This window comes from Peromyscus leucopus, chromosome 3, assembly GCF_004664715.2.
Source record: "Peromyscus leucopus breed LL Stock chromosome 3, UCI_PerLeu_2.1, whole genome shotgun sequence".
NCBI lineage: Eukaryota > Metazoa > Chordata > Mammalia > Rodentia > Cricetidae > Peromyscus > Peromyscus leucopus.
In genome coordinates, this window is record NC_051065.1 from 87,925,389 (window position 1) to 87,944,434 (window position 19,046).

The 19,046-nt window shown below is 41.0% G+C and overlaps 1 protein-coding gene across 2 annotated transcripts in view; it reads left to right on the forward strand.

The window, feature by feature from the left end:
* Window positions 1-6,614: 6,614 nt before the first annotated feature.
* Window positions 6,615-19,046, forward strand: part of Chmp3 (charged multivesicular body protein 3) — a 34,796-nt gene continuing 22,364 nt past the window's right edge. The window contains exons 1-2 of one of the 2 annotated variants that reach the window (XM_028860226.2): window positions 6,615-6,792; window positions 15,509-15,569. In XM_028860226.2, coding sequence (XP_028716059.1) covers window positions 6,748-6,792; window positions 15,509-15,569 — 106 coding nt within the window. In that variant the 5' untranslated portion in view covers window positions 6,615-6,747. Of the gene's footprint in view, window positions 6,793-8,022; window positions 8,120-15,508; window positions 15,570-19,046 lie in introns of those variants that run through there. The other variant, XM_028860227.2, reaches the window with a different exon arrangement.

A 19,046-nucleotide genomic window follows, 5' to 3' on the forward strand; every position in this document is an offset into this window, starting at 1 on the left:
AAGTGCTGGGATCCCAAGTGTGCCACCACTATCTGACCTCTATGGCTAACTAGTGGCTTAGTGCCGCACTCTGATGTTTAGGCAAGCTGTATTTGTTAGATCACAAACAAAATATCACCAGAGTTCTGTCATATGGGAGCATCATAATGATACCCATCATTTTGAAACATGAACACATACATACTAATTTAAAATGTAAAGGGATACAAAATAATACTAATGTCCACAGATTAGTAAACATTGAAATAGTTTTTGAGGCTTTATTTTTATTTTATGTGAATGGATATTTTGCTTACACCTATGTCTATGCACCACATGCATGGCTGGCACCCTGGAGACCAGGGCACTGGACCCTCTGGGACTGGAATGTCAGATGGTTGTGAGCTACCATGTGGGTGCTGGGAATTGAACCTGGGTCCTCTGGAAGAGCAGCTAGTGCTCTGAACTGCTGAGCCATCTCTCCAGCCCCAGATCAACAAACCATCAATTCTATTCACTGTTTGCAAAGATTCAGGGGAGAATGCATTCCAAGCATTATTTGTATGAATTCCAAATAGTATAATGCTTATGTTCAGGCCACCTCCATGTCCAAATGAATCTGTAATGGGATACTATGTTGAACCCCTGGAAGAAAAGGTAGTATATCTTAAAATTTCAGCTGTGCCTATATTTTGAACAGCATTTAGTAAGGTAAAAATAAAAATAATGTCATTCAGCAGGCAAATAATTAAATTATTATATATTTTTCTGTGGTGGTATTCTAATTGTACTGAAATGTGATTTTGATTGTATGTTAATAAATAAAGTTGCCTGGGGGTCAGAGCTTTAGAGCCATAGACAGTGTGGCGGTGGTGGCACACGCCTTTAATCCCATAGATCTCTGTGTGTTCAGGGATACAGCCAGCATTGGAGACATATGCCTTTAAGACCTAGGGGGCTGTACATTCAGACAGTGATGAGGCAGTCACGTGTTTGGGTTTATAACCAATGAGAAGGCAGAATGACTAGAAAAACGACTTACACACAGGAAATAGCTCTCTTTCGGGAAGCTGGGACAGCAGGAGGAAGGGTGAGATTTTAGCTCTGAGCTCTGACCTCTTGGCTTTCTCTTTTACATTGTTTCTGTGTTTCTTATTTAATAAGACGGTTGGTTACATCTACATCTGGCGCCCAACGTGACAAGAATCCATTAAAAACCGCTTGGCTTGGTGGCAGGTCCGCTTTCCCGCAAGGGCAGCAGGTGGCGGCAGGCGGCGGTCGGCTTCTTAGTCCGAGCGGCGGCTTCCTAGCCCAGGTCTAGGTCTGCTTGACCTCAGACTGGACTAACTGTGAGCTGCTTGCTTAAAGCCGGTGTTACAGGTGTTACAAACAACTCAGACCTGGGCCCTGCCTGTAAAGCCAACACACGTGGTCGGAGCTTAAGGAAGCCAGACCCAAGCCTTGACTCGGCACAAAAGGGAACACGTGGCTGGATTTAAGCTTTAGCCGGCTACGCTTTCTTGTGCGTTCTCTCTCTCTCTTTCCTCTCTCTCTCTCTCTCTCTCTCTCTCTCTCTCTCTCTCTCTCTCTCTCTCTCTCTCTCCCTCTCCCCCTCCCTCCCTCTCTCTCTCTCTCTCTGGATTTACACCTCGGATTGTTTTGAAAATCCCCTCGGATTTCTACTGTTCTACGCAGATTTGGTAAGTCATAACATATCAGATATTTTAAAGGAAACTATCTAAAAGAGAATTTTTTTTCCACATTAAAAAAAAATGGGTTTTATGTGTACATTGGAAGAAAATTGGTTTTTGTTCGAAATTTTAGGCAGTCTGACAATGGAACAACTATATGAGAAGATTAGTATTAGTGGAATTATGCAGTTTATCACTATGCTAATCCTCATTTTAATATTTAAAAAGATAGTCAATTTAAGTGCCAGGGTAACAGCTTTAGAAGAACTTGTTAAACCTGTAAAAATTCAGATATGTTTCAAAAATTGAGCAGAGATGTTTTAGACAGGTCATCTTCAAACCCTTCAGAGATCTACAGAATATGGCATTTAAAATGTTTTAATAACTTAGAAAATTTTTCTTTTTTGAGACATGTCAGCTCCTGGCAGTACCAATCTACTTCAGAGAAAATATGGGCATTGAAGAAACTGCATATGGAGTTAATTTTCATTGTGGCAAAAGTTAGCCACTGGACAACAAAGTATCCTCGAATCAACAGGACAAAATGGACAGACAGAACACGAAACAAAGGACTACCAATTCCTGCCAAAACAACTGTGGTTATGGCTTTATCAAAAGGCATCTTCTGAGGCCAGGACAATACGGCCCCATCCCTGAAGTGGCCTTCGCATCCGGAAAAGGTACAGTGCCCTTTTCTTCGAAGGCAGCTTAATAGGCAGAGGGCCGATGGCTTCTGTTGTGCAATGGAACAGCAGCTGAAAGCTCATGCCTCTCGAAAGTAGACTGGCATTTAATAGAGGGATGTGGAGAAGAAGGGGATGCTGAGATGAAGCCATATATACACAGCCAAGAAGAATGAACAGCTGAATTAAAAAACTGTCAACAATTTCCAGAATTTAAAATCCTGAATCATGACAGGACACTAGTGGAATTCAGGTGTTTTGGACTGCTCTCACCCAATGTGAGGTTGAACTGTTGACCTGTGTACATCCTACTTCACAAATGAGTCTGTCAGATACACTAAGCCTATAGGCTGAAGATGATGCCCCAACACTGCGGAGAAACCTCAGGTGACTGCCCAGGAAGCTGGCTGTTTCTGTCAACTCACAAATTTTTTGGAAGTTGCTTGCATGCACTTCCTGTTTTTATTTTTGTTAGCTAATATTATTCCCTTCTTGGGTCTCTGAGGGAGTTAAAGATTAGTTAGTTATGGTTGAAGATTAGTTAGTTATAGTTGAAAATTAATTAGGATACAAAGTGCATTAGATACATCTTGGATTTACCAAAATAGGATAGATAATGGAATTATTTTCTCTGATTTGTCAAATACCTGTTTAGGTATTTATTACTTGTATATATTGTATATAGTTATTGTACTTTTGTATATAGTTTTTCTTTTGTTAGTTATAACCTTTTGCTTTTTTTTTTCTTTTTATTAAAATAGAAAAGGGGAAATGTGGTGGTATTCTAATTGTACTGAAACGTGATTTTGATTGTATGTTAATAAATAAAGTTGCCTGGGGTCAGAGCTATTAGAGCCATAGACAGAGTGTGGCGGTGGTGGCACACGCCTTTAATCCCATAGATCTCTGTGTGTTCAGGGATACAGCCAGCATTGGAGACATATGCCTTTAAGACCTAGGGGGCTGTACATTCAGACAGTGATGAGGCAGTCACGTGTTTGGGTTTATAACCAATGAGAAGGCAGAATGACTAGAAAAACGACTTACACACAGGAAATAGCTCTCTTTCGGGAAGCTGGGACAGCAGGAGGAAGGGTGAGATTTTAGCTCTGAGCTCTGACCTCTTGGCTTTCTCTTTTACATTGTTTCTGTGTTTCTTATTTAATAAGACGGTTGGTTACATCTACATTTTTCTATAGAATTGTAAAGCTATAAATATTGACACTGATAAAAATTTATGTAAAAAATTAAAGGAGATGCAGAACAATATAAATGTTGACAAATGAGCCGGGCCTTGGTGGTGCATACCTTTAATCCCAGCAATCAGGAGGCAGAGGCAGGTGGATCTCTGTGAGTTCGAGGCCAGCCTGGTCTACAAAGGGAGATCTAGGACAGGCTCCAAAACTACACAGAGAAACCCTGTCTTGAAAAACAAAACAATAATAGTAATAATAGTAATAGTAATAATAATAATAATAATAAATAAATAAATGTTGACAAATGAATTGCAGACAATGGAAAGAGCTTCTGCCCAAAAAAGGAAACAAAGTGAAGAGATATCCCATGAACACACACACACATGCATGCACACATGTACATATATATGAACACCTTCCACTCCCCACTAAATGGAGGTACTAAATAGAATTTAGGGGGGTATGGTAGTTTAAATGTAATTGGCCCCAATAATCTCATAGGGAGTGGCATTATTAGGAAGTGTGTTCTTGTTGGAGGAAGTGTGTCACTGTGGGGGTGGACTTTGAGGTCTTTTGCTCAAGCTTTGCTCAGTGTGACACCGACCATTCCTGTTGCCTGCCTAGCAAGATGGAAGGACTCTTAGCTCCAGCACCACATCTGCCTGCACACTGCCTTGCTTCCCGCCATGATGATAATGGACTAACTGTATTCTGAACTGTAAGCAAGTTGTCCCAATTAAATGTTTTCCTTTATGAGAGTTGCCATGGTCATGGTGTCTCTTCATAGCAACAGAAACCCTAAGACAGGGGGTAAGATTTAAAATAGAGTTTTGCTAATTTAGAAACTAGACTTAAAACATTCCAACTATACTGAATAATGAAAAAAATATGAAAGTAGTAAAAGGTTAAGAATTTTAACACATTGTCTAAATTTTTTCTTCATTAATTTCTTGTCCTTTACGGTCTGTTCAATTCTGACAGCTTTCCAAACCTCTACTGTGAATCTCTTATTAGTTAGCATCTCATCGTTTCCTGTCTTAGAAGCTTTTAAACTTTGGTGTAGCCTGTCTGTTTGTATTTATTTAGTTCTATTGCCTAGGGCTTCTAGTTTACAGTGAAAAGGAATCAGGAGAGACTATCACATGTTCCCCCATTCCACAATTGTTAAAATAATTGCTTTAAATTAATGTAATAATTAAACATAAGCCTCCTGATGTGCCAAATGGCAGCTTTTACCAAATATTTTCTTTTTTCCCCTTAATTTCTGTTTCTCATTTTAGTGTATTTTTTCTTTCCTGAAAATTATAATACTTTATGCTAGTTGGACAGATTTGTGTTTTGAATCAGATTTCTGTACAGAGTATGAGAATAGCTCAGGTGGGTTTCACCCCAAGGTCAGTTCTTCGCACACTGTCTCAGATTTATTGTGTAAATTTATTGGGACATAGCAGGGCTGAAGACACTGGTCATCGCCCATGTGTCTGCCCAGTTGAGCCAATATGGTTCCTTTTGACCAGAGTTGGGTCTGTTGTCTTGGGCTTCTCTTTGAGGCTACTGCATGTGCTGGACAGAGGCTTCCGACACCCGCCTTGTTGGGCAAGAGAACAAGTACCCCTTATCGTCAGTATCTTTGTGATCAGGCTCTGATAGACTCTCTAAATTAAAAGAGGTAAGTTTGCTATAAGCAACTACAATTTGTTGTTGGAGGAGGGGGGGGGCGGCGGGGCTCAATTGCTAGCAAAAATAAACCAATGCTCTGAAAGCAAACAAAAATAAACAAAGCTCTGTCTGCATGCTCTGAAAACGAAATATCCAAGCAGTGCAGAATAAACAAATGAACCACTGACAAAAAACAAGGAAGGTCCAGGCTTAGAGAGAACTCAACATCATCTGAAGAGAGAACGCAACATCACCCAAATAGAGAACTCAACATCACTTAAAGAGGTAGCTCAGGCAGGTGCAGAGGACTTTTTTTTGGTATCTTGTGCCCATCCAGGTGACTCTTTGAGTGAAAGTGGATCCATAAACCTTTTTATTTTAAAAGATATTAGGAAACAAAAGGCCAAGGAAGGAGTTGGGAGAATCAATCTGAACAAAACATTACATTCATGTATGAAATTCTCAAACAATAAATTTTAAAAAATGAAGTTGCGAAGAAAAATGGACATATCAATAGTCTGGTCAAAACTGGAGGTGTCTGATTCCCTCCCCACCCTGCCAGTGGCCGTATTACAGTTTATGGACAGATATGGTACAAAAGCTAGAACATATGAAGACGTACCTGTAAGATACACTAACTGGTCCCTTCCTGGAAGAAACAGACCAGAGCCCCAGGCTGTCCCTGTTCTGTTAGAGAATAGTTATAGTTTTATTTATTTTTTTATCATTAAGGTTTTAGTGCATAAAATAGGGTTTTAAAGAGTTCCCTATTTTAAAAAAAGGTAAGATGATGCTGGAGAAGTGGCTGAGCATTTAAGAGCACTTCCTGCTCTTCTAGTGGTCCCAGGTTCCCCTGCAGTTCCTTCTCTATGAATCCATTTCTTTGATAGGTGCAGAATGGAAGTCTTTTGTCACCCCTTCTTCAGAAGTTAGCTTCAGCTCTGACACCTACATTTAACATTTCACGTCAAGCTTAGCAGTGAAACAAATGTTACAACCCCTTAAATCTGTCTCCTGTTCTCGGGTTTCCACATAGATCACTGCTACAGATCTGGAAATGGTGGCAGCCTGAAGAAACGCTTCCAGAGTTGGGATGCAATGGGAGGACTGAAGTTTTGACTCGATGAAAAGTTAGAACTTTTGAGACTTCCAAAAAAGGGGAAAGAAGATGACGGGTCAAGCTTTTGAGCTGGGTAGCTACTCACAAACATCTGGGAAGTGGTTGTACATGTGCGTGACAGCGTTGAGAGACAGATTTCTAGGATAACTCACATGTTTTGAACGCAGTCAATAAATACAATCACTTCTATACTTCACTTAGGCGCCCTTAACTTGCGCAATGGCGTCATCGGATTGTAAACCCCACCCAACTCAACTCCTGCGCCTGCGCAGCGCGCGTGCGTACTACCCTAGCTGCCGCCGCGCCCTTCTCCGGGCGTCTGGATTCCCTTCCTCGCGGCCCCGCCCAGGCGGCTGCCCGTGACCTGCCTGGGCGCAGGGAGCGGAAAGTCGGGAAGGGTGAGGGGAGTCCAGTTCGTCATGGGGCTGTTTGGAAAAACCCAGGAGAAGCCTCCCAAAGAGCTGGTAAGGGCGGACGACCGGGGAGCCTGCGCGCTGGGCAGCGGAGCTGGGGACGGGGCGGCCGCGCTCTCAGGCTGGCCCCTATTTCCGGGGCCTTCCACTCGGTCGAGGGGCCGAGGGAAGAGTTTAGGAGCGGGCTGGGAGGAAGAGCGCGCGTTCGCTGCTCGGCGCCCGACCAGGGTGCGAAGGGCCAGTTTCGGGACGCCTCGGCCTCGCCCCCCGGCGCCGAGGCGAGACGCAGCCGGGCCCCGGGAAACCACTCCCCCCTGTGCGCGGTGGTACGGGCCGCCCGGAACCTTTCTCACGCACAGGCCCCGCCCCCGTCCACCGGGCTGGGACCACCCGGAGGACCTGCCCCAGACCGGAAGGTTGTGTACGTTGAACCGGGTCAGGAACCCCCGAAAGTGCAGGCCCCTGCAGTGTAGGTTCCTCGTTCGCCTCTAGGTACAGGGAAGAGCGACTTCTGTTTGTTCCAGAGGCGCAGTAGTTCTGCCAGGACCCTACTACCCATAAGAATGCTGCCGAAAATAGTTCTGGACCTGCTCAGAACTCTTGGGTCTGCCTATACATTGAGTTATTCTGAGACTCAGCCTATGTTTGAGTCCTGCTTTCAGACTTCTTGGCTCCGTGACCTCGAGAAGCTTGTCCGAGCCTGTCAAATAGTGCTCCTGCAGTAACTGACCATTAAAAGATGTCAAGTTGGAGCTAGTAGTGATAGTGAAGGTGCGTTCTTTACATACCCAGCCTTGTTACTCATACACCAGCAAGAGCAATAGCAGCACCCGAGCATATTAGACTTGTGGGGTCCCATTACAGACCTACTGAATCAGATTTTGAATTCTGACTACCCCCAGTGGTTAGTTAGTATATGCCCTGATGTTTGAGAAGCATAGTTTCTACAGCACTCAAAACTTGTCTCTCACATCCTTCAGTAGTTGACTTTACCTCTTCAGTTACGGAAGTCTCATTCATCAACTGCCATTTTTCTGGTGCGCGTTCTGTTTCTTAGATGTTACTCTACTGGAACAGAGACTGATATCGCGTTCTTAGCAATTACATTTATCATTTAAAATAACGAAAATGTTGTATAAGTAATGCACATCAGGCATAAGTTTAAATAGTTATGATACTGTTTTCTTTAGACTCTATCTCAGTTAATGGATGACAAAGCTAAGTCCACACCCTAGTAATTTGTATACTCAAGAAGAGTATATTCAGTTTACAAATTCTGCAAAGTAGGCAGCTACATAATGTTCTAAAGTGAAACTGAGTGCTCATCTAACTTAAGCTCCACAAATTCAATTTGATACCACTGAGGGAAATGTAACAGGTGAGTGCTCTTAATAAAAGGTTTTAAGAGGTGCAGTGGGGCATGCTCATAGTTCAGCTACTTGGGTGACTGGGGATGGAATATTCCTGAAGGCAAGAGTTTGAGGCCAGACTGGGCAATTACTCAGAAAGCAAAGATTTTAGGGAAAAGTCTGGGTGTTGTAGAGTTCCTGAGATATTACCTTGCATTTTTTAAAAATTTAATCCCTGCATTAAAAAAATAACATTGTAAATATAAAGGCCATAGAGTTGGCTGGTCTTCATTTTGCATGGTCTGTGTCTCATGCTTAGCTTTTTTCTGTGTCATTTTTTTATGAAATGGAAGTTGGATGTAAACTTGATGAGATCCAAGTTAAACAATTTTAGCAAGAATGCCTCCCAAGGAAGCGGTGAACTTCATACTAAATGATGTTAAAAATGAGTTCGGGGTGGAAACCAAAGAGACCGCCACTTCAGCTGAAGTTTGCTGTGTCTGGACAAGGCAAACCTCATTCTTATCCAGAAGGTGTGCTCGATGGATGGAACCCACAGAGACAAGAAGTGATCTGTTTTTATTGTAACTCAAGTGATCACTGTGTCTTTTTCCACACTGGCTGGGGGCTGACTTCACAGTCTTAGGCAGTTGGCTAGACCGGAAAGAATTGCCTTACAGGAAATGAAGGAAGAAGGGGAACGGGGTCCCTGCTCCATCTGATTCCTGGAATGCAGCAGGAGGCCTTTGTGTAAACAAAGATTTTACCTGGTCTGTGTGGGGTTGAAACATCTGTATAAAAGACTTAAAAGGTGGGGAAGATGAAAAGATTTGAATTCCATGTTGTAAACGCAAGTTTTACAAGTATATGATAGAAAAGACTCATTTACTATTTGTAGCATATTACACCAGAAGGCAAATGATGAATAGTCTCATTTGATTGGTTTGTAAACAGGGTTGTACTGTGTGCTCTGGATGGTTTTTGTCAACTTCACACAAACTTAAGACATATTTGGGTGGGGGGAATTGCAATTGGGGAATTGCCTATAGGCAAGTCTGTGTGATATTGTCTTGATTAATGATGGATGTGGGAGGGCCTAGCTCTCTGGGCTGTACCACACGTAGGGAGGTGGTCCTGGATGGTCCTCCATGGCCTCTGTTTTAAGTTCCTTCCTCTAGGTTCCTTGACTTTTCCTCGTGATGCACTACAACTGTAAGCTGAAATGTACCCGTTCCTCCCCAAGTTGCTTTTGGTCATGATGTTTATCACAGTAATAGAAATCCAAACTAAGACATCATGTAATCCAGGGTAAGGATCCTTCTAAATACTGGTATTACAGGTGTGTACCACTGTGCTTGGCTGCTAGTAACTTTGGCCACCTGCCTCAGGTCATGTCAGCCAGATAACCTATGTTATAGTTTTCCTTTTGTTGCTATTCAATAAAAGTTTGTGGGAAAGCTGTGGACTTGAATTGAGCATCCGAATTGGACCCATTAGAGTCTACCAAACCAATATAATTTAATCACGGTCTGATTAGTTGTAAGAAATGCTGCAGCCAGTTAATTAGCAAAGCAGTTAACAGTTGATGAGGCTTGTCTTGCTTTCTGGCTCCCTCCATTTTTCTCTAAATGCCATCTTGTATTGTTGGTTGGATTTCTCAGAACTTGCTCTGGTTCTGGGAGTTGCCTGATATGTGACTAGGTTTTGTTTTGCTTTGCTCTAATAAACTCAATTTGATTAGTCTAAGGAACTTTCCTCTTAGCACTAGAATGTAACATGAGGGGTGCTACCTTGGTGTTACATGGATTGGCTAAGGCATTTTCTCTTAAATGCCTTAGCAGCTATTTTTACCTCTTTTCTGAATCAACCGGCTTTGAATGGTTTTCTGATTGATGATTTCTTTTATAGTTGTATCACTCCTTACTGAGTTGTTAGCTGACAGTCTTCAGTAACAATCTTCCTTTTGGTAGGTAGGCAGGTTTGCTTACCTGGACATATACTTGGTGTTAAAAAGGCAAGAGAAGTGGGTGCCTCATTGCTTTCTCTTTGCTCACTAATATTTAGAATGTTTTCCAGAGATGTGAAATACTTTTTCTCTCCATTCTCATTTTAGCCTAGTAGATTTTAATATGTGTTGTATGTCACAGTCACTTTTCACCATTTTTTTGTGTGATGCTGAAATACAAATTTGGTCAATGGGCTAAACAGTTTCTGTCTCCTTTTAACATAATCTTAATGGTCTTTGAGTGCTTCCTTGCTTTCTAGTAATACACACACACACACACACACACACACACACACACACACACACATCTTGGTGTGATTTGTATGTTTCCATCCTGGAACCCCAAATCCACCACTTCTCTTATAATGGCAGTGCTGTTTAGAACCCAAAGTGTGGGTGCATGTGCTATTTCTTGCTACTGGAATGTCTTCAGTTCTAGGCCTTTTTATGAAACATGGGTAGGTGTGCTAAATTAATAATTGTGATAGTGATTATTAATTATATTAAACCAACAACCCTTTGCTAAAAATAGCCGAGGTAAACAAAAAGTACAGTTATTTGAAACCACCGTCAAGCTGCCAAGGCAGTGGGGTGCATAGTCAAGATCCCAAGAACTGGGATGCTCAGTTACAGGAGCTCACTAGTGCTTGGTGCATTGGCCAAGAAACTGAAAATCTGAGCAGGCCTGTTGACAGACCCTGTGGCTAAAAGAGCACCGTAACTGGATTTTGTGATGGACCCAGGGTAAAGGTTCCTGGCATATAACTCTGAAAAATAGACTCCAGGAGTAGCAGTGCCTGGAGACAGACTGGCATTCACAAATACTGACGCTGATTGCAGACAGTTACTGTCCTCAGCAGATTAATTGAGAAGCAGTTGCCAGCCCACCCAAGTTAGATGTTTGGCAGAAACAAATGTAAGTTTTCTCTGGAAGAAGATAAGGTCACATTCAGAGACTTAAATTATCTTGCAAATCCTCACACATAATGTTCAGAATTGAGTTTTTAAAAGAAGTTTATGTGTAGGAGACCTTCATATATCTTGGATGAAAGTTCTTTATTGGGGCTTGTTTGTATACTGTATGAAAATGTATTGCTGTGATTGGTGTAATAAAAAGCTGAATGGCCATTAGGTGGGCAGAAGGTATAGGTCGGACTTCTGGGCAGAGAGAAAGTAGAAGGAGAAATCTAGGCATGTGGTGACGCCAGTGAGACTCTGAAGAAGTCGGACATATGGTACAGAGCAGAGGTAACTGAGCCATGTGGCAGAACATAGATTAATAGAAACAGGTTAATTTGAGTTATAAGAGCTAGTGGGACCAGCCTAAGCTAATGGCCAAGCTTTTATAATTAATAAAAAGTCTCCATGTAGTTATTTGTGGGTTGGCAGTCCAAGAAAGTCTGATGAGAAAGCTTGCTACAGGGATGTTTCCATCAAATACCTCCCCTCAAAGCTCAGGGAACCCTGTGAAACAAGCGGCGGAAGGAATGTGGGAGCCAGAGGGGGGATGGAGGACACTGGGAGAACAAGGCCCTCTAAATTAGCTGAGCAGAGCTCATGTGAACTCACAGAGACGGAAGCAGCTGCACGGCCTGCACGGGCCGCACCAGGTCCTCTGTGTGTCTAGTTGGCTTTCAGCTCAGTGTTTTTATGGAACTCCTGAGTGTGTGAGCGAGGGGAGCTCTGATTCTTGTGCCTGCTCTGAGGGCTCCTCTTTTCCTTCTATTGGTTTGCCTTGTCCAACTTCAGTGTGATGGCTTTTGTTTTATCTTATTATATTTTATTTTGTTATCTCTTAGATGCCCATTCTTTTCTAATGAGAGACAGAAAGCAGTGAATTCAGGTGGGAGAGGAGGTGGAGAGGAACTGTCAAGAGTAGAGGGAGGGGAAATTGTAATTAGCATATATTTTTGAAGAAAAAAAACTTTTTAATAAAAGGAAAATAAAATAAAATTATATTGAAGTACACACACACACATACATATGCATGTGTATATGTATCTTTGTTCAGTTCCCACTCCTTACATGGTAGCTCACAACCATCCCTAACTCTGGGTCCAGGGGATCTGATTCCCTGTCTGAACTCCTTGGTAACCAGGGATACATGTGGTACACAGACATGTAGGCAAAACACCCATACATATAAATATATCTAATTTTTTTCGATAGTTAAATTAATGGTTTTTATTTATTTTTATATGTTTATAAGTATCTTCCCATTTGTGATAATTTTCTTTAATTTACAGACTTAGCAAAATAAAAATTTGTAATTTCGGTTTAAATAAAAATGTCAGCCCTTTCCCTTTCTGATTATTGCTTGTGTCTTTTAAAAACTTAATTTTAAAGATTTATTTTACTTTTAAGTTAGTTGTGTGTGGGGTGTGGCTGTGGGTGAATACATGTGAGTCAGGTGCCTGATGCATTAGATCTCCTAGAGCTGGAGGGAGTTACCTGGGTGCTGGGAATCCTAGGGTCCTAAGTACTAGACCAACTCTCCAGCCCCGTTTCTTGTGTTTTAAGGAATCCTTCTCTAACTTGACATCATGAATATATTTTCCTCCTGTAGACCTGGGACTTGAAGAGAGGGCTTCATGGTGTGTAGTAGGCAAGACTTCTACCACTGAGCTGCATCTCCAGCCTTCCAATTATGTCTGCTGTAACAACTTTTCATTTCATATTTGTGTTTTCTTTCTTTCTTCTTTAAAGATGTGTTTGTTTTATGAGGGTTCTGTGTCTGCATGTATGCAGTGGGCATTGGATCCCATTACAGGTGGTTGTGAGATGGATGTCACATGGGAATTGAACTCAGGTCCTCTGGAAGAGCAGCCGGTGCTCTTAACCACTGAGCCATCTCTCCAGCACTCACATTTGTGTTTTTAATCCACCAGAGTTAACTTGGTGGAACCGGAATTTGGACAGTTGGTTTCTGTGTACCGTTTGTCTCAGCGCTGGTTGTCGGCGATGTCTTCTTGCTGGTTTCAGTTCCCTTCGCCTAGTTTGTGTCTGGGATATAATAGACTTAGTGAATGAATGTGAATAAAGCACTTACCTTGATGGCCTGAAACTTTCTGTAGGTTCCTTATGGTTTTCACAGAACAGTTTAACTTACCAGTTGATTTTAAAAAATTATTGCTGCATTCCTTATGTTCTCTTTTACTTATTTAAATACTTTTGATTTGTTAGTAAATACTGTTGAAACTAAGTAAATATTTGTTGAATTTCTTTTTATCTGTTTTGAGTTTTTTCTGCTGTATCTGTACAGTCATGAGACTTGTTTGATACATTTTACTGAGCTCCTGGTCTTGGACTATGTTTCTTAACCCTAAAAGAATAAAAATCATCTGGATACATGTAAAATGCTAAGCGTCATTGGGCTGCCTCAGTCCAGTTAAATTGGTATTTTTTATTTATACACAAATATTCACAATAGCCAAAGGTAACAGCAAACTCAGATGGTCATCAGTAGATGAAGAGGGAACAAACAAGGGTGTAGTGGGTACATAAAATGGGATGAAAGTGAGACGTAAAAAAGATTGACATAGCGCATATATGCCACAACATGGGTGAACCTTGAAATGAAAGATCTGGAACCAGAGGTCACACATTGTATGAATACTTTTATGTGAAATATTCAGAATAACCAATTCTGTAAAAACAGAAAGCAAATTATTGGTTGCCAAGGAATTGGTGAATGGGGAGATAAGGGGTTATTTAAGGTACGTACGTGTTCCAAAGTGATGAAAAGATTTAGGGGTTGATGGCAAGTTGCACTAAATTTCACCACCAGTTATATACTTGAATATGATTAATTGCATATAATATGAATTTCACTTAAAATGTACATAAACCTAACCTGATTAATAATTTTTAAATTGTGTTAAGCTTACAGTTTTATTTATGTTTTTAGTGTGTGTGTGTAGTGTGTAGATGCCACTCCTGTGCATATTGCAGAAGAGAGTGTCAAGTGTCCTGTTTTGTCACTTTTCTGCCTGGAGACTAAACCTAAAAGCTCATTAAACCTGAAGCCCACCATTTTGGCTAGGTTGGCTTGGCCAGTGAACTCCGGGCCCACTGGTCTCGGTCCCAGCATTGGGTTGTAAGCACTCATGGTCATGCCTGTCTCTAAAGTGCTGACATGGTTCTTTCAATGGCGTCATTGCTCTTGTAGATATTTTGCAGATTTTGGTAAGTAATTATTAAATGTTAAGCTTGAAATTTAATGGAAATACATCTTCTAGTGCAGTTTAATTTATGTATCTGTGGATGAATGTAACAAACGATTCAGTGTTCTGTTCCTCTAAAATTAATATAGAATTTTTTTTTATTAGACTTAAGTACTGAAAAACCTTTGAGTATGTGGCTCATAATGGAAGGGCATTGAAGGAACAGTGTCACTCAATTCTCTGAGTATATATGCCCCAAAGCATACAACAGTTTAATAGAACTTACTTTTTTAATAATTAAAATAACTTAATGATCCATAAACTGACACCTCAGATTTTTCCTCAGTATTTTTGAGAAAAATTGAAGAATTAGAAAACAGTTCACTTTCATGAGAATGTGCTAGTTATTAGAGTTACCTTCACTACTATCTCCAGTTGGCCACATTTAATGCCTCAGAGGTTACAGCCTGATAGGAAGAAAAACAACACATAAACAGATGAGTTCTCGGGGCTAGAGAGACGGCTCAGTGGTTAAGAGCTGGCTGCTCTTCCAGAGGACCTGGGTTCAATTCCCAGCACCCATATGGCAGCTCACAACTGTCTGTAACTCCAGTTTCAGGGGACCCAACACCCATGTCAAAACATGAATGCATATAAAATAAAAATAAATTTTAAAAAAAGATGTTCTCAGTGCACAGGTAGAGTAGTTTATAAAATAATTATGTGTAAAAGATGAAAATCTTGAGCTGTCCTAAGACTGTCTTTGCCTATGCACCTTGTGAAAAACCCTTGTGTACCGCAGAGTCGTCTGTAAAGTGTCCTCCCTCCCTGCCAGCCTTTGAACAAGTTTCCAGTGTCTGTGTGCTGTTAATTAGAGGTGGTCCCCCTAGTCCGGACCTCAGCTCCAAAAAAAAAAAGATTTCCTGCCGGGTGGTGGTGGCGCACGCCTTTAATCCCAGCGCTTGGGAGGCAGAGGCAAGCGGATCTCTGCGAGTTCGAGGCCAGCCTGGTCTCTAAAGCGAGTTCCAGGAAAGGCGCAAAGCTACACAGAGAAACCCTGTCTTGAAAAACCAAAAAAAAAAAAAAAAAAAAAAAAGAGGTGGTCTCCCAAACCAAAATGGACCTAAAGGTCTTCAAAATGAAAAACCAAAAAAATCGTATTTAAACTCAATGTAGAATTCCTAAAAATGTGCAAAATTTGCTCGGAGTGTTTGCTTCTCTGATAATTGCCTATCTCAAATTTTCCCCAGGTCAATGAATGGTCATTGAAGATCAGGAAGGAAATGAGAGTTGTTGACAGGCAAATAAGAGGTAAGTTGCTACTTTATGTATCCTTTTTATACTCTAATGCTGCTTTTCATTTCAGCACATGAAAGTAAGCTTCTGTGTACATTATAAGACAGAGTTTATTCCCATACTGATTCTGTCTACTCTCATTATTTTGTTTCCTAACTCTATATTTAGTATAGAAAGGGTAAAGATTGAAATAGACTATATTGTAAGAGCAAAAGAAAGCTCTTGGTGTTTGTAAACACAAGTCTTTTATGAGTTTTAATTAAATAAATTAGGCATAAGACGACAATGCAATTTCATTATCTCTGCTCTGCCTATTTCAACATACTTTAAATTGGGAACAATACATTTTTAAATAAAAGTTACTTTTTTTAGTACCATTTGAAATTAAGATGAATGGCCAAAAAATGGTAATGCTTAAATTAAGGTTTTTTTAAGTTTTATATATTTTGACAATTTCATACATATAAGCAATGAGTATTGATTATACCCACCCTCAGACCCCTCTCCCATCCCCCTCAGACAGTCCATGTCATCTTTCCCCGCTTCATATTCATAACTACACTTGCACACCCATTGTAATCCATGGAGTCCAGTTAGCACTGTCTTTTGGAATGCTGACTGACTTTGTTGGCTTGACCTTGTGTAGGTCTGTGTAGGCATCCACAGCTGTAGTGAGTTTGTGCATGCTATGGCCATGTCAGTCCAGAAGACAACATTTTACAGTACTCCTCCACATGCTTACATTCTTCCCACCCCTTCTGAGATGTTCCCTGAGCTTTGGATGGGATGTTGATATAGCTGTCCCATTTAGGGCTGAACACTCAAAGTCATTTATTCTCAGCACTTTCACTAGTTTTGAGTCCCAAGTTATAAGGCCAAGGTAGAGGGCAGCACTAATCTGTCAACATGATCATTTAGCAAGCTGTCTGTAGGAGGTTGCACTGTAGGGCCTAGACATCCTAAGTCATTGACCTTTGACCAGGTTTAAAGTACTAGATGAGAATTTCTCCTGTGGATCAGATGTCAAGTCCAACCCAAAAGCTACTGGTTACCCCAGTATCCTTCATGCATTGTCAAAGTAGTGACTATCTCTGGCCTGGCAGGTCAGTAATGTAGTATGCAGGGTTTGCTGCTAGATAATGACATTGAGGGCTTCTTTTGCCCCACAATGCCTACATAGCACTTTCTAGCACTTGAAGTTAGCCAGTAGGGAAGAAGTTTTCAGGTCAATTCCAGCCTAATTCCTCTGTGTCTTGTAACCAGAATATGTCATGCGTCAACAGTAAGAGCTTACCATCTAGTTCTGGCAGGCAGCCAAAAGTTAGCCTGTGTTGTTTTTAGTTCTTCTGGGGTCTTCCGGTTACCACAAGCAAGCCTAGCACTGAAATTTTTATTTACTAATTAATCCATGTCTTCTGGGAGAAGTATTATTCATCCATGCCTGCTATATACATTTAAACGCCTTAAAAAAAATTTTTTTTTTGTTGTTTTTTAAGACAGGGTTTCTCTGTATAGTCCTGGCTGGCCTCAAACTCACAGATCGCCTGTCTCTGCCTTCCAAGGGCTGGGATCAAAGGCCTGCCTCAGCCCTGGGTAGTAGTGGGTTTCCCTAAGGGTCTTTATAGCCTTAGTTTTGGCTAGTCCCCTGCACTCTACTCCCTCCCCCTCCTGCTCTATCCTTTCTTAATATCCCTTGCCTCTAGTCTTATATCATAGGGTTCTATTATCCTTTCCCCCCTCCTCCAGATCCGCTCTCTCTGTTAAAGGAGCTTAGGATTTTTAAAACACCTTCATGAATAGAAATGATTAAAACCAGGAGAGTGTCCCAGTATTACAGTATCACAGCTTTAAAAAAGAATTAGAGATGACAATTCTGTTCAGCTGTGGTGATCCATGTTAGTCTTACACTTCTACTTCAGTAGTCAGTGAAAGTTTGAACAAGGCAGCTATGAACCAACCGCTTTCCACCCGGACAGATGACTGTCTGTTGAGAAGAGAAACAGAAAGAGAACCCTCAGAGTCCTGTCTTTCTGTCCAGAGATACTTTCTTCAATAGGGCATATGAGAGGGATTCCAGAAAGAGGATAGTAGTCTCGCTGAGCTGAAGACTTGGAGATCAGGGTGAGCGAGGCTAAAATATGTGGTGCAGACTATTTAGAGTAAAGGAATATAACCAGGGAAAGAACTCCAGATAGCTCCTTGGGATCTGAGTGTGTGGCTGAACACTGATCTGTGCTTATTTAGAGTGATATTTGCAGAAGCCGGACAAAGAATGATTAATGGGAACAGAACAACTACCAGGAAGTTTGAAGCTGAGCAATTCCCACAGCTAACAAAGGGTTGAGAGCAAAGACAGTAAAGAGACCTTGTGAAAATCTGGGATACTCAGTATCGACTGGAGAAGGGCCACGTTTAGTATTAAGGTAAACATAAGTGCATCATATGGAAAAACTTATGAGCAGGGCTTGAAGTTGATCTGCAAGTGACTTAGCTGCCAGTCAAAATAAAACTTAATGCTCTTTGAAGAACAATGAGGCATTCATTCTCTGTGACAAGAATCCAGTGAAAAGGCCACTGCAGGGAAGTAGAAAAATGACCCACATGGGTAAAATAAATAAAGTAGACAATAAAAATAGACAAAAAGGCAATTAAGCAAGAAAGGGTAGGATATATACTGACGAATTTAAAACAAAGCCATAAACAAAATGACCTAAATAGAAGATGCAGAAAAGAAAATGTAACTCTTAAGATAAAGGAAAACTTCAATAAATTGACACAACAGCAGATTAGACACTATAAAAAGGAAGATCAAAGAAATTGAAGATAATAACACAAACTATCCAAACTCTGCTACAAAAAAAAAACCAAACCAGACCAACAGAGCTACTGTGACCTGTGTCTATGTAGTGAGTTCCAGAACAGCCAGGGCTGTGTAGAGAGGCCCTGTCTCATACAGCAACACCAAAAATAAAAATAAGTACCTCATACAATGGGAGAAAATATTTGTAAATCATATATCTCCTAAAGTATACAGAGAATTCCTAAAGTTCAGAAACGGGGAAAGTCCTTGAAGAAACATTTCTCCAAGGAAGAATATATATATTCTTGTAAGGTGCTGAGCAGTGGTGGTGCACGCCTTTAATCCCCACACTTGGGAGGCAGAGGCAAGTGGATCTCTGAGTTCGAGACCAGCCTGGTCTACAGAGCGAGATCTAGGACAGGCACCAAAACTACACAGAGAAACCCTGTCTCAAAAAACAAAAACAAAAACAAAAAAAAAAAGGAACTGTAAGGCAACCACAATGAGATATGTACCACTGCATACCTAATAGGTAACTTATAAAAAAACAAAACAAAACCAGAAAACAGCAAGTGTTGGAAAGGTTTAGTGAAATTAGAATTCTGATGTGCCGTTAATAGGAAAATAAAACAGTGCAACCACTTTGGAAAATATAGAGTAGCTCCTGAGGAAATTAAAAATAGGATTATCAG